Raw genomic sequence first — 15126 nt, 5'->3', positions numbered from 1 at the left:
AGGCAATCCAATCACGTGACCATTAAACAGGTAACCTGGCAGACAGGAGGTAAACAAAGCACCCAGATTTCTCTTGTAGACCACCCTTTCTGTGATGTATGTATGATGTTTCTGGGGGTGGCCTTGATCTAAAAAAAGGTAAAGGTACCCCTGCCCATACGGGCCAGTCTTGACAGACTCTAGGGTTGTGCGCCCATCTCACTCAAGAGGCCGGGGGCAGCGCTGTCCGGAGACACTTCCGGGTCACGTGGCCAGCGTGACATCGCTGCTCTGGCAAGCCAGAACCGCACACGGAAACGCCGTTTACCTTCCCGCTAGTAAGCGGTCCCTATTTATCTACTTGCACTTGGGGGTGCTTTCGAACTGCTAGCTGGGCAGGAGCTGGGACCGAAAGACGGGAGCGCACCCCGCCGCGGGGATTCAAACCGCCGACCTTTCGACCGGAAAGCCTTAGGCGCTGAGGCTACAAGGTGGCAATTTCAAAAGTCTATATAAGGCCTTGCGCGCCATTGTTCTGGGTTCCTCCCTTCTGTGCGTGGTGAGTGAGGACCCTGTTGCAACAGATCAATAAAGATCAGGCTTACTCGCTGCTTTGCTTCTCAATATTCTCTGGTTGGCCTCTGTTATTTTCTCCTACCAATAGGGAACCTACGTAAGGACTCTATATGGGCTCTTGGATACCCCATAAGGGGGGAAAAAGGGCAGATTTTGGTTTACAACATCCTAGTGAGGCCCCCCTCACCTGGGGCTGCAAAACCTGCCAAAGAGAGCAGGGACTTGTCAGTGCCAGCCCCACAGCTCTGAAACCCCAGAGAGCTCTGAAACTGATGGAAAGAGCCACTTTTCCAAGGAAGCAGCTGGTTCCTGCTACGTCCTCTTCGTCAGCCGAACTCTGAAGGAGCTGCCGTCGCCTTGCCACTCTTCCCAAACCTTTGGCTGGCGGGATTTCCGCCAAGGACCGCATACGGTTCTGTCACACGCGTCATAAATCATAAATGTTGTCGTTTAGTCGTGTCCGACTCTTCGTGACCCCCTGGACCAGAGCACGCCAGGCACTCCTGTCTTCCACTGCCTCCCGCAGTTTGGTCAAACTCATGCTGGTAGCTTCGAGAACACTGTCCAACCATCTCGTCCTCTGTTGTCCTCTTCTTCTTGTGCCCTCCATCTTTCCCAACATCAGGCTCTTTTCCAGGGAGTCTTCTCTTCTCATGAGGTGGCCAAAGTATTGGAGTCTCAGCTTCAGGATCTGTCCTTCCAGTGAGCACTCAGGGCTGATTTCCTTAAGAATGAGAGGTCTGATCTTCTTGCAGTCCATGGGACTCTCAAGAGTCTCCTCCAGCACCATCATTCAAAAGCATCAATTCTTTGGTGATCAGGCTTCTTGATGGTCCAGCTCTCACTTCCAAATATCACTAGTGGGAAAACCAGAGCTTTAACTATACGGACCTTTGTTGGCAAAGTGATGTCTCTGCTTTTTAAGATGCTGTCTAGGTTTGTCATTGCTTTTCTCCCAAGAAGCAGGCGTCTTTTAATTCCGTGGCTGCTGTCACCATCTGCAGTGATCACGGAGCCCAAGAAAGTAAAATCTCTCACTGCCTCCATTTCTTCCCCTTCTATTTGCCAGGAGGTGATGGGACCAGTGGCCATGATCTTTGTAAATACCCGCCGGCAAGTTCAGCCAGTGGGTCAATGCTGCTCGCGAGGCAGAGATCTATTTGGGGTTCCTCGGAGGATCCTTTCGGCACTGGCCCAGCCCTAGATCTCGGGAGCTGCCAGGGCATGCCAGGCCTTGCCCAGAGCTTGCCAACCAACATTCCTGGGCCCACTGGCTGGCATGTGCTCACAAGCCCATCGAAGGGCAGCCTCTAGTGGCAGAAATGCAAAAGGCTGCCTGCCTGGTGGGCAGTCCTTTTGGGAACAAGCCAAGACTCTCGGAAAAAACCGTTTCCTTTGGAGCAAAAACCTCTTTGAGCCACTGAGAGCTAAGGAGCATAACTAGCTTAGGCCTGTCAACTGCAGCAGGGTCTACTCAGAGTAAAACTCAGCTACCCTTTCTGGGTTTTTTAAAAAGTGTCCGCCCATCACCCAAAAAAATCCTGGCTGCTTTTCATTTGCGGTTTCCAAACGCAAGGTTTGTTTTGTTTACTTCGGTGTATTATTATTTTAATTTGGGAAGGCTTCAAATTTTAACACACTGTCGCTCGTTATGCCTTCCGGCGGGGTGAGCATATCGGTTTGCAAAAGGCATTTTAAACGAAGAAATGAAGTGCTACCGGCAGAATCTTGCAACGAAGCTTCTTGGGTTTCCAGCCTGGAACGTTCCCTTTCTGTACACTCTGCTAAATGGGCCTTCTCCTCCCGCAACCTCTTTTCGCTTACCTGGTTCCCAGGAGAGGCTGCATAAGCTGATTCTTCCAGCAGGAAGAAAGAGGGCAAAAACAGAGACGCTTCAAGCCTGGCCTCACACTAGCCTGCATCTCTGTAGAAGAACGTCCACCGTGCCAAGTTAACATTGCCAGCCACACACAGAACACACCTTGGGGGCGGCTACCCTTGTTCTTGTTGCTCATCACACCCCCAGCAACCCACCACCCGCCTTTCCAGGTCTCCACAGTGGCGTGGGTTGTCAGCACCCGGGGCAAGGCAAGTAATTTGCGCCCCCTAACCTGGGGTAAGGCAAGTAATTTGCGCCCCCCCCCCCGCTGCACTGTCTCTCCCCCAGATAGTCCCTCACTCTCTCTCCGCACCGCACCGCACGCCTGGCACCCTCCCCTCCACAGTGGGCGGCGACCCGGCGGCTCGGATCGGATTCGCACAGCCAGCACTGCAATGAGAGAGAGTGAGTGAGCCAGGTAGGGGCAGAGAGCTGCGAGTGCGAGCGCCCCCCCCCAGATGTTGCGCCCGGTGCGGCCGGCCCCCTGCACCCCCCACGCTACGCCACTGGGTCTCCACTCTCTCTCCTTACACCTCTCCACCCCTTGCCAGTGTAAGGTTACCAGATTTTTTCAAAGAATCCAGGGACACTTTTTTTTAAAGAGAAAAAAATTTATTTAAAAAAGTTATTTTTTAAAAAAAATTAAGAAGTACAGTGGGCCTAGCTGTGGAGTGCATCCATTCAGCTCTGGAAGAAAGGTTGGTACTTTTCTTCACCCTTCCATGGCAAGGCTCTTGGTTTCTGCCACCTGACACACTCCGTGATGTAGCCTGGTCTCCATCTTGCACCCAGATTAAGCCTTGGAATCCCTTTTGGGATGTGGTTCTAAAAGATGCCGTTTAATAACCACAGAGCACCTCTGAGCATATACAGAGTGGAGTGCCTGAGAGAGCCATAACCTGATGGGGGTGGAGAGAATTAAGACGCCTTTTATGTCACAGCAGAGATGGGAAACTTGTGGCTGTCCAGGTGCTGTTGGACTCCAACTCCTATCAGCCCCAGGCAGTGTGGCCCAATGGTCAAGGATGATGGGGGTTGGAGCTCAGGAACAGATTCTGCTGCTGTCCTAGAACAATCCTGTCCCAACCAATCAGGAATCACATATTAAATGTACCCACAGAGGTAAAAAGCAGGGCTGGGGAGCCAGTGGTCAGGGAAGGTAGGAGCTGGAGTTCAACAATGTACATGTTAGAGGGCTTTTCCCACCACCCTACGCATTTTAAAAACCATTTTTCGTTTTATTTCATCCTTTCATCTCGTAACAATACAGCGATTGATAAAAAGCATTTAAACAATTCATCCATCACTAAGAGAAAATCTAATGAAAATGATTTATAGGTGGTACACGACACCAGTCAAGCTTGCACAAATTTACCATTTGCCCGATAATAAATGTTGGAAATGTAATGAGACTGAAGGTACATTCTTTCACCTTTGGTGGACATGCCCAAGGATTAAGACTTTCTGAGAGATGATATATAATGAAATGAAAAAGGTATTGAAATATACCTTCCTGAAGAAACCAGAGGCCTTTCTCCTGGGCATGGTCGGCCAATTGGTGCCAAAGAAGGATAGAACTTTTTTTATGTATGCAACAACAGCAGCAATAATACTCATCGCGAAGTATTGGAAGACACAAGATTTACCCACCCAGGAAGAATGGAAGATGAAGGTGATGGACTATATGGAACTGGCGGAAATGACTGGCAGAATCCGAGACCAGGGAGAAGAGTCGGTGGAAGAAGACTGGAAAAAGTTTAAGGACTATCTACAGAAATACTGTAAAATTAATGAATGTTAGAACAAAGTTGGAATGAAGTTATATGGCTTTAGTAGAAATGTTATAAGGAATTAAGCATAAATAGATTAATAGAGTGTTAAAGGAAAAAATAAGGTTAGAATGTCGTAACATAACTATAGGATAGAAAACAGAGGAAGATGGAAAGGAATTGCTGAAATAATTAATAGAAGTGGAATACAAAAAGGGAGATGTGAGGAGGTCGTTGAAATAAGTGAATGGAAGATAAGATATTGAAATTGTTTGATGTGTTTTAAATTGTTTTTGTTTGGTTTTGTTAGTTTAATGTGTTAGTGTTAGGTGTTAGTGTTAGTGTTATGTAGTGTTTTTGTATTGTATTGTCTATTTTTATTTTTTTTATGTAGTGTTTTAATTGTTGGAAAAGTAATAAATAATAATAAACAATTCATCCATCAGAACAGCAGCAAGAAAACATCGAATAAAATTAACAGAACACACACACACACACACACACACAAACACACACACACACACACACACACAAAGAACACAAGTCATCATAGCAGCATTAGGTCAAGTAAGTTGCATTGTGCCAAGGCAAACCGGTGCTCCATGTAGCTCACTGTTGTCTAGCCTCAGGAATGGGGGGGAACCTGCGTCCCTCTGGACGCTGCTGGACTACATCTCCCATCAACCCTGACCATTGGTCCCATTGGCTAGGGTTGCTGGTAATAGGAGGAAGGCGGCAACTTCCTCTTGGTCTGTGGTGATTGGCAGCTTTCCCCAGCCAATGGTGGCTGGTGCTCTTTGGGGCTAGTGGGGCGGAAGGCAGGGAGCCCGACAGCAGGTGGCGCCAGAGGCAATGAGTGGCTAAGTCAACTCATTCTAGTTCCGTCCCCAGCCTCCTTCCTGTCGTGTTCCGCAAAGGCAACACTGTATATTAAGGCCATATTCACAAAACACATTTAAAGAGCTATGATACTGCTTAAAACAGTCATGGCTTCCCCCCAAATAATTCTGGGAGCTGTAGTTTGCTCTGGTTGCTGAGCGTTGTTCGGAGACTCCCCTCACGGAGCTGCAAAGATGGATGATTGCTGAACCACTCTGTCAAATGTTGCTCTGGGAAGGGAATAGAACTACAGTTCCCAGAATTCTTTAGGGTGAAACCACGACAGCCCCTGCCCTGTAGGATAGAGCCTTCCTCCCCCAATACAATAAAAAGAGTCGGCACTGAGCAAATACTTCAAAAGTGGTCGTTCCGCAGTGGTGCCACCACAAAAAAGGCCCCGTCTCTGGTTGCTGCCATTGTATAATCCCCAAAGGTGGGAGTCATTCTGCGCATGACCTCAGGTGATGATTTTAGCAAGCGATAAAGTTCATCTATGGTAAGGTTACCAGATATTTTTTTTCAATGAATCCGGGGATTCAGTGGATTTTGTATGGGGACTGATTTGTAAATCCGGTGACTGTCCCCAGGAAACAGGGATGTCTGGTAACCTTAATCTATGGGGGAAAGCGGTCCTTTGTCACTCCAAAACATCGCTCTTTTGTGTGGAATTCACACGCCCAGAGACCTACATCAGTCATAAAACCAACAGCAACAACTCCATCCAATATATAAAAACGAAAGGATTAAGTCTCTCGCCTCTTCCGGCGCTTGTCCCATTTTAAAAGGAACTTGAAGTTTCCGATTTGTTATGGCCCCCGTCCGGGGGGTTGCCTGTGCTCCTGCCTGTCCACTCCTCTGCATATTTATTCACGGCATAAATCGAGACCTCCGTATCCTTTTCCGTCCCTGGGTGATGCTTCTTGGTGGTCAAGGTCTCTTCCTCGTCCTGGGACGGCAGGTGGTGAAACTCCACCCCGAGCTCATACAGAGCCGTCCCAATGGTGGCCCCCACCATCGGAGCCACGACCGGAACCCAGCACCAGTAGTTTCCAGCACTGGAAAGATAAAGCAGAGTGGTGACTGGTGGCAGGGATGGAGCCGTGTGGAGACAATTTGGAAAGGAGGTGAATGTGTCACAGAATCATAGCATCGCAGAGTTGGAAGGGACCCTCCACGTCAGTCCAACCCCCTGCAATGCAGGATTAATTTTTTTATTTCCCCCCCCCCCAGGTGGGTCTCGAACCCACAACCCTGAGATTCAGAGCCTAATGCTCTACCGACTGAGCTATCCCAGCAGTGGCTTTCCATGGAAACCTCCCTACAGGGGGCAATGGCTGTGGACCCTCCAAATCGACCATTGCTCTACCCTGCTCAGGGACGCAGGTGGCGCTGTGGGTTAAACCACAGAGCCTAGGACTTGCCGATCAGAAGGTCGGCGGTTCGAATCCCCGCGACGGGGTGAGCTCCCATTGCTCGGTCCCTGCTCCTGCCCACCTAGCAGTTCGAAAGCACGTCAAAGTGCAAGTAGATAAATAGGTACCAATCTGGCGGGAAGGTAAACAGTGTTTCCGTGCGCTGCTCTGGTTCTCCAGAAGTGGCTTAGTCATGCTGGCCACATGACCCGGAAGCTGTATGCCGGCTCCCTCGGCCAATAAAGCGAGATGAGCGCCGCTACCCCAGAGTCAGTCACAACTGGACTTAACAGTCAGGGGTCCCATTACCTTTACCTGCCCTGCTCATCAGCACAAAGAGACCTTGTATATTGTCAGGTGGCAGAGGATCAAGACAGGGAAAAGTCCCTACGAACTGCTTCTTATTCAATATTCACAGAGAGAGGCTTGGAAAGGCAGCCTCTTGGACTAATGGTATTGCCCCGAGTGAGTCTCCACCCCCTCCCTCTCTCCCATCACGCATCACCACTACAGGTGCTGAAAGGTGCCCTCTGCCTTTTAGCTCTTTGCTCTCCTACTTTCAGGGCTCGCCAGGTTCTAGGAGAAGGTTAGTGTTAGGTGTGTGTGCAGGAGCCAGGCCCTGTGACCAATAGGACTTTGCAGGACTGGGGCCTTCCTAAGTTTGTTCTGGAGAGGCAAGGCGCGGCCACACAGGAGAGGCCGATTGGTAACTCACAGCACCTGGTGGCAAGAGCCGGGAAGGGATATAAGGTCAGCATTTTCCCTTTGGCTCTTGGCCACAGCAACACGCTCCCTGCCTTGCTGCGTTTGGCTCCTTGACTCCTTGTTCCTCAGACCCCTGACTTCATGACTCCTTGCTCTCTGACCCTCGGGCTCTTGGCTTCCTGACTCCTGGCTTCTGGACCCCTGTTCCTGCTCCCACCCCGCCATCTTGCCCCCTATCCTGACGTCCCCTGGTGGGACCGATCGCCCGTGAACCAGACCGTGACAATGGGTCTAGAATGCTTTCTAAAGACACTGTGTCCGTCAGCTGTCGCCCCTCTGTTGCTTCTTCTTCTTCCTCCTCTCCCATTATTTCCCAGCTTTCCCCCCTCATCTGCCTCTGAGCTGTGACCTTCCCTCAACCCCCTGTAGTAATTCTGAACCGTCGCCGCCTTCTCTGGAAAGGTCAGGCTGGGGAGAAGGTCTCCGCCATTCCCCAGTCCCTGACACAGACACACATGCAACTGGGCGCCGCCTCCTCGCCCCTCGCGCACTCACCTGAACACCTGAGGCCCCCATCCGGCCAGGTAGGTGAAGAGCCGTGGGCCCAGGTCCCGGGCTGGGTTGATGGCGCACATGCAGTTGGCTCCCATTGCCAAGCCGAGAGCAGTGACCAGCAAGCCCACCGCGATGGGCTCCAGTCCATGTGGGACGCGCCTGTTGCGGGAATCGATAATGGCCAGGATGCTCAATATCAGCACGCCGGTGCCCAGGACCTGATGAGGGGAAGAGGGTGGACAGGACATCAACCACAGCACAGGGGCATCGGAAACCACCAGAGACCAGCCTATTCGTTTATCTAGGCCCTGGAGGCTCAGCACCAATCTGAGAAGGGCCTTCTCGGTAGTGGCGCCCGCCCTGTGGAATGCCCTCCCACCAGATGTCAAAGAAATAAACAACTATCTGACTTTTAGAAGACATCTGAAGGCGGTCCTGTTTAGGGAAGCTTTTAATATTTGAAGAATTATTGTATTTTAATATTTTGCTGGAAGCTGCCTAGAGTGGCTGGGGACACCCAGCCAGATGGGTTGGGTATAAATAATAAATTGTTGTTGTTGTTGTTGTTGTTGTTACAGTGGTACCTCAGGTTAAGAACTTAATTCGTTCCAGACGTCCGTTCTTAAGAAGAAACTGTTCTTAACCTGAGGTACCACTTTAGCTAATGGGGCCTTCCGCTGCCGCCACACGATTTCTGTTTTCATCCTGAAGCAAAGTTCTTAACCTAAGGTACTATTTCTGGGTTAGCGGAGTGTCTGTAACCTGAAGCGTCTGCAACCTGAGGTACCACTGTATTATTATTATTATTATTATTATTATTATTATTATTATTATTATTCGCACTTGGAGGTGCCGGGATTGAACCTGGGACCTTCTGCATGCAAGTCTGGTGCTCTAACCACTGAGCCACGGCAAATGAATGGAGCAGCGGCAGTGCAATTGGACATATGTGATGCATTGCCCTGAGCGAAGGATGCTTCCGTCTCTGGGCAGCGCTGGGAGTTCTAGGGACGGCTGGCCCTACCTGGTCAAAGAAGCCGTTGCCAAGCGACAGGTAGGGAGCTGGGTAAGTGGCAAAGATGGAGGCGGTTTCACGGGGTCCGGTGACTGCAAGGGTCCCGTTGCTATAGCTGTGGATGGCGTCTGCGGAGAGAAAAGCCAGTGGCCATGAGGCTTAGCTTTATAGGAAGAGAAGCCGAAGGGGTAAAGGAGAGCAGCAGCTCTGCTCCGTCAGTTCAGCTGAGAAACCACCTTCATGTGATTCCTGCCCAGTTTACATTCCCAGCTGGTCATTATAAGGACTACCATGTAACTTCGGCATCTGATTCCACTGCATTTTTGTTCATCCTCTCCCCTCCTCATCCCTTTTTCCTTTTGTGCTGTGTCTCGTTAGATTGAAAGCCTGCAGGCAGGGATTTTTTCTCCCTACGTGTCATCGTTCTTACGCAGGGGTCAGCAAACTTTTTCAGCAGGGGGCCGGTCCACTGTCCCTCAGACCTTGTGGGGGGCTGGACTAGATTTTGGGGGGGAAATATGAACAAATTCCTATGCCCCACAAATAACCCAGAGATGCATTTGAAATAAAAGGACACATTCTACTCATGTAAAAACACGCTGATTCCCGGAAGGCAGTTGGGCTGATTCCCGGAAGGCAGTTGGGCCGGATCCAGCCCCCGGGCCTTAATTTGCCTACCCATGTTCCTACGGCAGAAGTGTTTTAAGTAAATGAATAAATATGCAGTGAGCCTCACCTCTTGCCATTTCATACCCTACGGCTGCCAAGGAATGCTTTCGGGCGTCAATAGCAAACTTCGCAGTGCAATTATGGCATTTCTAGTATATCTGGTATATCTTTAACCCAAAGATTTGCTTTTACATCAGCAGAAGATGAGCTCGGCAGAGTCAATGAATACAGACACGGCGAGGCAGGGTATTGTGTCATAAGCCGAGCTTGTGAAGTTTGGCAAGAAATGCGCCTTTTATTTTCCCCATTGCGAAAACTCTGGGAGATAACGTTACCGTAATAAAGCATGTAGACGGTGCCTGCGCCCAAAAAGGCTCCCATAGTCTGAACGACAGAGAAGATGGGCAGTTTCCACCAGGGGCATTGGCCAAGCAGACACATGGTGAGCGTAAAGGCTGGATTTAAGTGCCCTCCTGTAAGAGAGAGAGAATCGTAGAATTGTAGAATCATAGAGTTGGAAGGGACCCTGAGGGACATCTAGTCCACCCCCCCCCTGCGATGCAAGAATATTTTTAGCCCAATGTGGGGCTCAAACGCACAACCCTGAGGTCAAGTCTCATGCTCTACCGGCCCCCATGTTTGAAATCCTGTTCCGTATGTTCTCTTGCTTCTGAAATTGCACTTTGCACATGCCCTTTGCAGCAATGAGGACTACGAACTTAGGCTGCACGTACACACCATACTGTATATTTAAAGCAAATTATTCCCCCTAAAGGGACGTGGGTTAAACCACAGAGCCTAGGACTTGCTGATCAGAAGGTTGGTGGTTTGAATCCCCGTGACGGGGTGAGCTCCTGTTGCTTGGTCCCTGCTCCTGCCAACATAGCAGTTCGAAAGCACACCAGTGCAAGTAAATAAATAGGTACAGCTCCGGCGGGAAGGTAAACGGCGTATCCAGCGCTGCTCTGGTTCACCAGAAGCGGCTTGGTCATGCTGGCCACATGACCTGCTGTACGCTGGCTCCCTCGGCCAATAAAGCGAGATGAGCGCCACAACCCCAGAGTCATCCATGACTGGACCTAACGATCAGGGGTCCCTTTACCTTCTACCTTTTTATTCCCCCTAAAGAATCCTGGGAACCACAGTTTGTTCAGGGCGCTGTGAATTGTAGCTCTGTGAGGGGTAGACGCCTCTCCGCTTGTGAGAGTTCACCCATCGTTTCAGGCCTATACAGGTCCACTGTTCCTTAGACCTTGTGGGGGGGCTGGACTATATTGGGGGGGGGGGAATGAACGAATTCCTATGCCCCACAAATAACCTGGAGATGCATTTTAAATAAAAGGACACATTCTATTCATGTAAAAACATGCTGATTCCCGGACTGTCCGTGGTCTGGATTTAGAAGGCGATTGGGCCCGATCCAGCCCTTAGTTTGCTACCCATGGTATAGATAATACTACACTCACCTCTTCTTCTGAGTAGTGGTGCAAATCAGCCCCAGGCAGAGAGAACTAAGCATGTCATAAACTAGTCCCCATTGGAGACTGGTAGGGTGGAAGGCAGGGAGCCTAACAGCAGGTGGTGCCAGAGCCAATGACAGGCAGGGCCAGCTAATTCTAGATTTGCCCCATCCTCCTCCTCCTCCTCTTCCCTTCTGAGTTCTACAAGGGGCAAAACTGAGACTAAGAAAGAGCAAGAGGAGGGAGCTGGCAGGCAGGGGCACTTCCTGGACCGACTGCAAGTAGGAAAGGGGCTGCAGACCGAGGCTGGCAGAGGAGTGTCCCATGCCCCCAAATGGACACAGCCTCCGGCCACCAAATGCCTCTTGGTAAAACTCCCTACCAGGACTTGATGGAAACAGCCCTTTGAAACCCAAATGTTTGTTCCCTGCGCCAGAGCCTCAGCAGGTAAAATGCCACTGGCCATGGAGGCTCCAATGAGCTATCGGGGTTAATAATAACTACCGGTAGCTGGTCATAAGGTGGCTGAGTCATAGCTCCGGGAGCTAAGGTTGGCAGAGATAACAGGGACCAGAGGCGATAAGGAGCTTGCAATCGACAGAAAGCAATCCCTGGAGAATAAATCTTTGGCAAGCACCTCCACGTGGCTTCCCCAGGTCTGGAAAGTGGGGTCTTTTCAGAGGAAGGACCGGGGAAGCAGGAGCAGCCCAATCCCCAGCAAGCATCCCGTAAGTGACAGAGATCTGATGCGGGTCTTAAACAACTTCATGTGCATTTTCTGAAACAATGCACAAAACTGGGACGCAGCCATCCTCTGAAGTTTGTGCTTCGCCACATTTTGCAATGCAGCCAAGCCGCGTGTACAAAAACGCATACACAGGTGTAAGGTAAAGGTAAAGGTAAAGGGACCCCTGACCACAAGGTCCAGTCGTAGCCGACTCTGGGGTTGCAGCGCTCATCTCACTTTATTGGCTGAGGGAGCCGGCGTACAGCTTCCGGGTCATGTGGCCAGCATGACAAAGCTGCTGCTGGCGAACCAGAGCAGTGCACGGAAACACCGTTTACCTTCCCGCCGGAGTGGTACCTATTTATCTACTTGCACTTTGACGTGCTTTTGAACTGCTAGGTTGGCTGGAGCAGGGACTGAGCAACGGGAGCTCACCCCGTTGTGGGGATTCGAACCGCCAACCTTCTGATCGGCAAGTCCTAGGCTCTGCGGTTTAACCCACAGCACCACCCATGTCCCGTATACACCTGGGTAAAACGTGCATATAATAGCACGTTAGGGCAGGTGGCTCTGCAAAGATGTCTGTTAAGATGAAAGGCTCCAAAGAATAAAAAATGAAGAAGATGACTTTGACAATATAAGGTGTTGCTTTAATTTCTTACGTGAATAAATCTAGCCGAACTATAACTCCTCCATCAGCCCATGGTACTTTTCGGAGGGAGTCTTCAAAGTTGATACGCTTGACTTTCCATTGTTCATTATTGCAGCAGCTGCGTTGTGAATCTGCTTATTGTTTGTTACTATGGACACACCCTCCCAATGTCCCCATTTTCCAGGGACGTCCCTGATTTAGAGAAGCCATTTTGATTTGATCCTGGAATGTCCCACTTTTCCTTAGGAAATGTCCCTATTTTCACCGGAGAAAGGCCTGGAAACGATGCCTTATGAGGAACGGCTAAGGGAGCTCGGCATGTTTAGCCTGGAGAAGAGGAGGTTAAGGGGGGATATGATAGCCATGTTCAAATATATAAAAGGATGTCACATAGAGGAGGGAGAAAGGTTGTTTTCTGCTGCTCCAGAGAAGCGGACACGGAGCAATGGATCCAAATTACAAGAAAGAAGATTCCACCTAAACATTAGGAAGAACTTCCTGACAGTAAGAGCTGTTCGACAGTGGAATTTGCTGCCAAGGAGTGTGGTGGAGTCTCCTTCTTTGGAGGTCTTTAAGCAGAGGCTTGACAACCATATGTCAGGAGTGCTCTGATGGTGTTTCCTGCTTGGCAGGGGGTTGGACTCGATGGCCCTTGTGGTCTCTTCCAACTCTATGATTCTATGAAATGTTGGAGGGTATGGAGTTATCTGACCCCCGAGTCGTCTGAAGGCAATCTTGTATAGGGAAGGTGTTTTATGTTTAATGTTTTATTATGTTTTAATACATGTTGGAAGCTGCCCAGAGTGGCTGAGGCAAACCAGTAGGGTGTGTATAAATAGTAAAATTATCATTTTGGAAATAGGACATCCCTATTTTCATCAGAGAAGTGTTGGAGGATGCTTGCACATTTTGAAAACCTTTGAATAAAAATATTTATCCATATTGAAAAAGATGTCTCTATCAGGCAAAATCATATACAAAATTCATATACAAAATTCAGAAACAGGCAGAGAATTTCAAAGGATGGTTGTGTTTTGGCTACGGTATTGTTTCAGAAAGAGCCACAGAGGTAGGTTTTCTGCTTCTGATCTTTTTAACCCGCACAGTTTCAAGCCTAAATTTTGTTCCAACACTAAGGACTAGCAACTTGCATATTCGAAAACAAAACAGCTAGAAAGCCGCTACAATCAGCAAGCTGCAGGCTGAGTTCAACACTGTCTTCTGCACCTCAGATTCAGGGTCGGATTTAGGTTTGATGAGGCCCTAAGCTACTGAAGGCAATGGGCCCTTTCTATGTCCAGCTGTCCTTTGTCAACAACAAATTGTCCCTGTTTTATGTGTTGAATATATGCTATATGGTAATTTATGGACCTAATAGGTATCTAAAGCCATTTGCCACTGTTGCTGTATGTACTGTAGGTTTTATTTTATTTATTTTTTCTCTTATATTTTGGAAATGTACATCCAGGTTTTTTCCCCTTTAATTTTTTTGGGGGCCCCCAAGAGAGTGGGGCCCTGAGCTATAGCTTGAATAGCTTATACATAAATCCGGCACTGCTCAGATTTTCCAGGCTTAACTTGTGCCCTTGCCTTTGCAAAACAAAATAAACTATGAAATTTGCTGCTGCTGCTTCTTTTTTAAAAAGGATTTATAGATAGTAGGGGCACGGGTGGCGCTGTGGGTTAAACCACAGAGCCTAGGGCTTGCCAATCAGAAGGTCGGCGATTTGAATCCCCGTGACGGGGTGAGCTCCCGTTGCTCGGTCCCTGCTCCTGCCAACCTAGCAGTTCAAAAGCACGTCAGAGTGCAAGCAGATAAATAGGTACCGCTCCGGCGGGAAGGTAAATGGCATTTCCGTGCGCTGCTCTGGTTCGCTTAGTCATGCTGGCCACATGAGCTGGAAGCTGTACGCCGGCTCCCTCGGCCAGTAAAGCGAGATGAGTGCCGCAACCCCAGAGTCGGCCACGACTGGACCTAATGGTCAGGGGTCCCTTTACCTTTACCTCTATCTTTACTGGAGGTGAGAGGGATGCAGGTAACGCTGTGGTCTAAAGCACAGAGCTTAGGGCTTGCTGCCATTGCTCGGTCCCAGCTCCTGCCCACCTAGCAGTTCCAAAGCACGTCAAAGTGCAAGTAGATAAATAGGTACTGCTCCGGTGGGAAGGTAAACGGCATTTCTGTGCGCTGCTCTGGTTCGCCAGAAGCGGCTTAGTCATGCTGGCCACATGACCCGGAAGCTGTACGCCGGCTCGCTTGGCCAGTAAATCGAGATGAGCGCCGCAACCCCAGAGTCGGCCACGACTGGACCTAATGGTTAGGGGTCCCTTTACCTTTTTATAAGGAGATAAACACTGCAGCTCTCCCTCACAATTGCCCGAAATTTTGAGCGAAGCCTGGACCAAGTGCCTGCCCCAACCCCAGGGGCTCGTGCACGAGAAAACCTCCCCTTTCTCACCGGAAACTCCTCCCGAAACGTGGATGGCTACCATCACAGCAATTCCGCCTGCTAGGGCTGAGCTAAAATAGCCACCCTTCGTCCCTTCGCTGGTGGTGGCCTGCGCAGATGCGCTCAGAGTAATCACCTGGGAAAGAGAGAGAGAGAAAAGAATGAGGGAAAAGACCTTTGGGAGAATCTTTGCCCTGGGTCAACACTCCTGTATCATGCCCACGTTGTCCCTCCTTGTTTACCCTGGCGCCAATCATCTTCCATTTTTTGATGGTCATGGGGTGGAAGCGATGGGCTATGGCAGCGTTGGCGAAACTTTTAGAGATCGGGTGCCCAAATTGCAGCCCCAAACCCACTTATTTATCGCCAAGTGCCAACATGGCAATTTAACCTGTATATCTC

At 49.7% G+C, this 15126-nt stretch overlaps 1 protein-coding gene across 3 annotated transcripts in view; it reads right to left on the bottom strand.

Annotated features, from left to right (window-relative positions):
• AQP10 (aquaporin 10) overlaps positions 1-15126 on the bottom strand; it is a 37206-nt gene that overhangs the window by 13494 nt on the left and 8586 nt on the right. Inside the window, exons 2-7 of one of the 3 annotated variants that reach the window (XR_014505773.1) lie at positions 14734-14860; positions 9774-9911; positions 8779-8897; positions 7755-7972; positions 4873-6137; positions 1460-1502 (exon numbers count right to left, since the gene is read on the bottom strand). Coding sequence is in view for 1 of the 3 variants with exons in the window: in XM_083416769.1 (XP_083272895.1) it covers positions 5861-6137; positions 7755-7972; positions 8779-8897; positions 9774-9911; positions 14734-14860 (879 nt within the window). In the remaining 2 variants the exon portion in view is untranslated. Of the gene's footprint in view, positions 1-1459; positions 1503-4636; positions 6138-7754; positions 7973-8778; positions 8898-9773; positions 9912-14733; positions 14861-15126 lie in introns of those variants that run through there. The other 2 variants (XR_014505772.1, XM_083416769.1) reach the window with 2 other exon arrangements.

Source organism: Podarcis tiliguerta (genome assembly GCF_965153285.1).
Source record: "Podarcis tiliguerta genome assembly, chromosome: 16".
NCBI classification, from domain to species: domain Eukaryota; kingdom Metazoa; phylum Chordata; class Lepidosauria; order Squamata; family Lacertidae; genus Podarcis; species Podarcis tiliguerta.
This window is presented reverse-complemented; position numbering and strand designations above follow the sequence as displayed.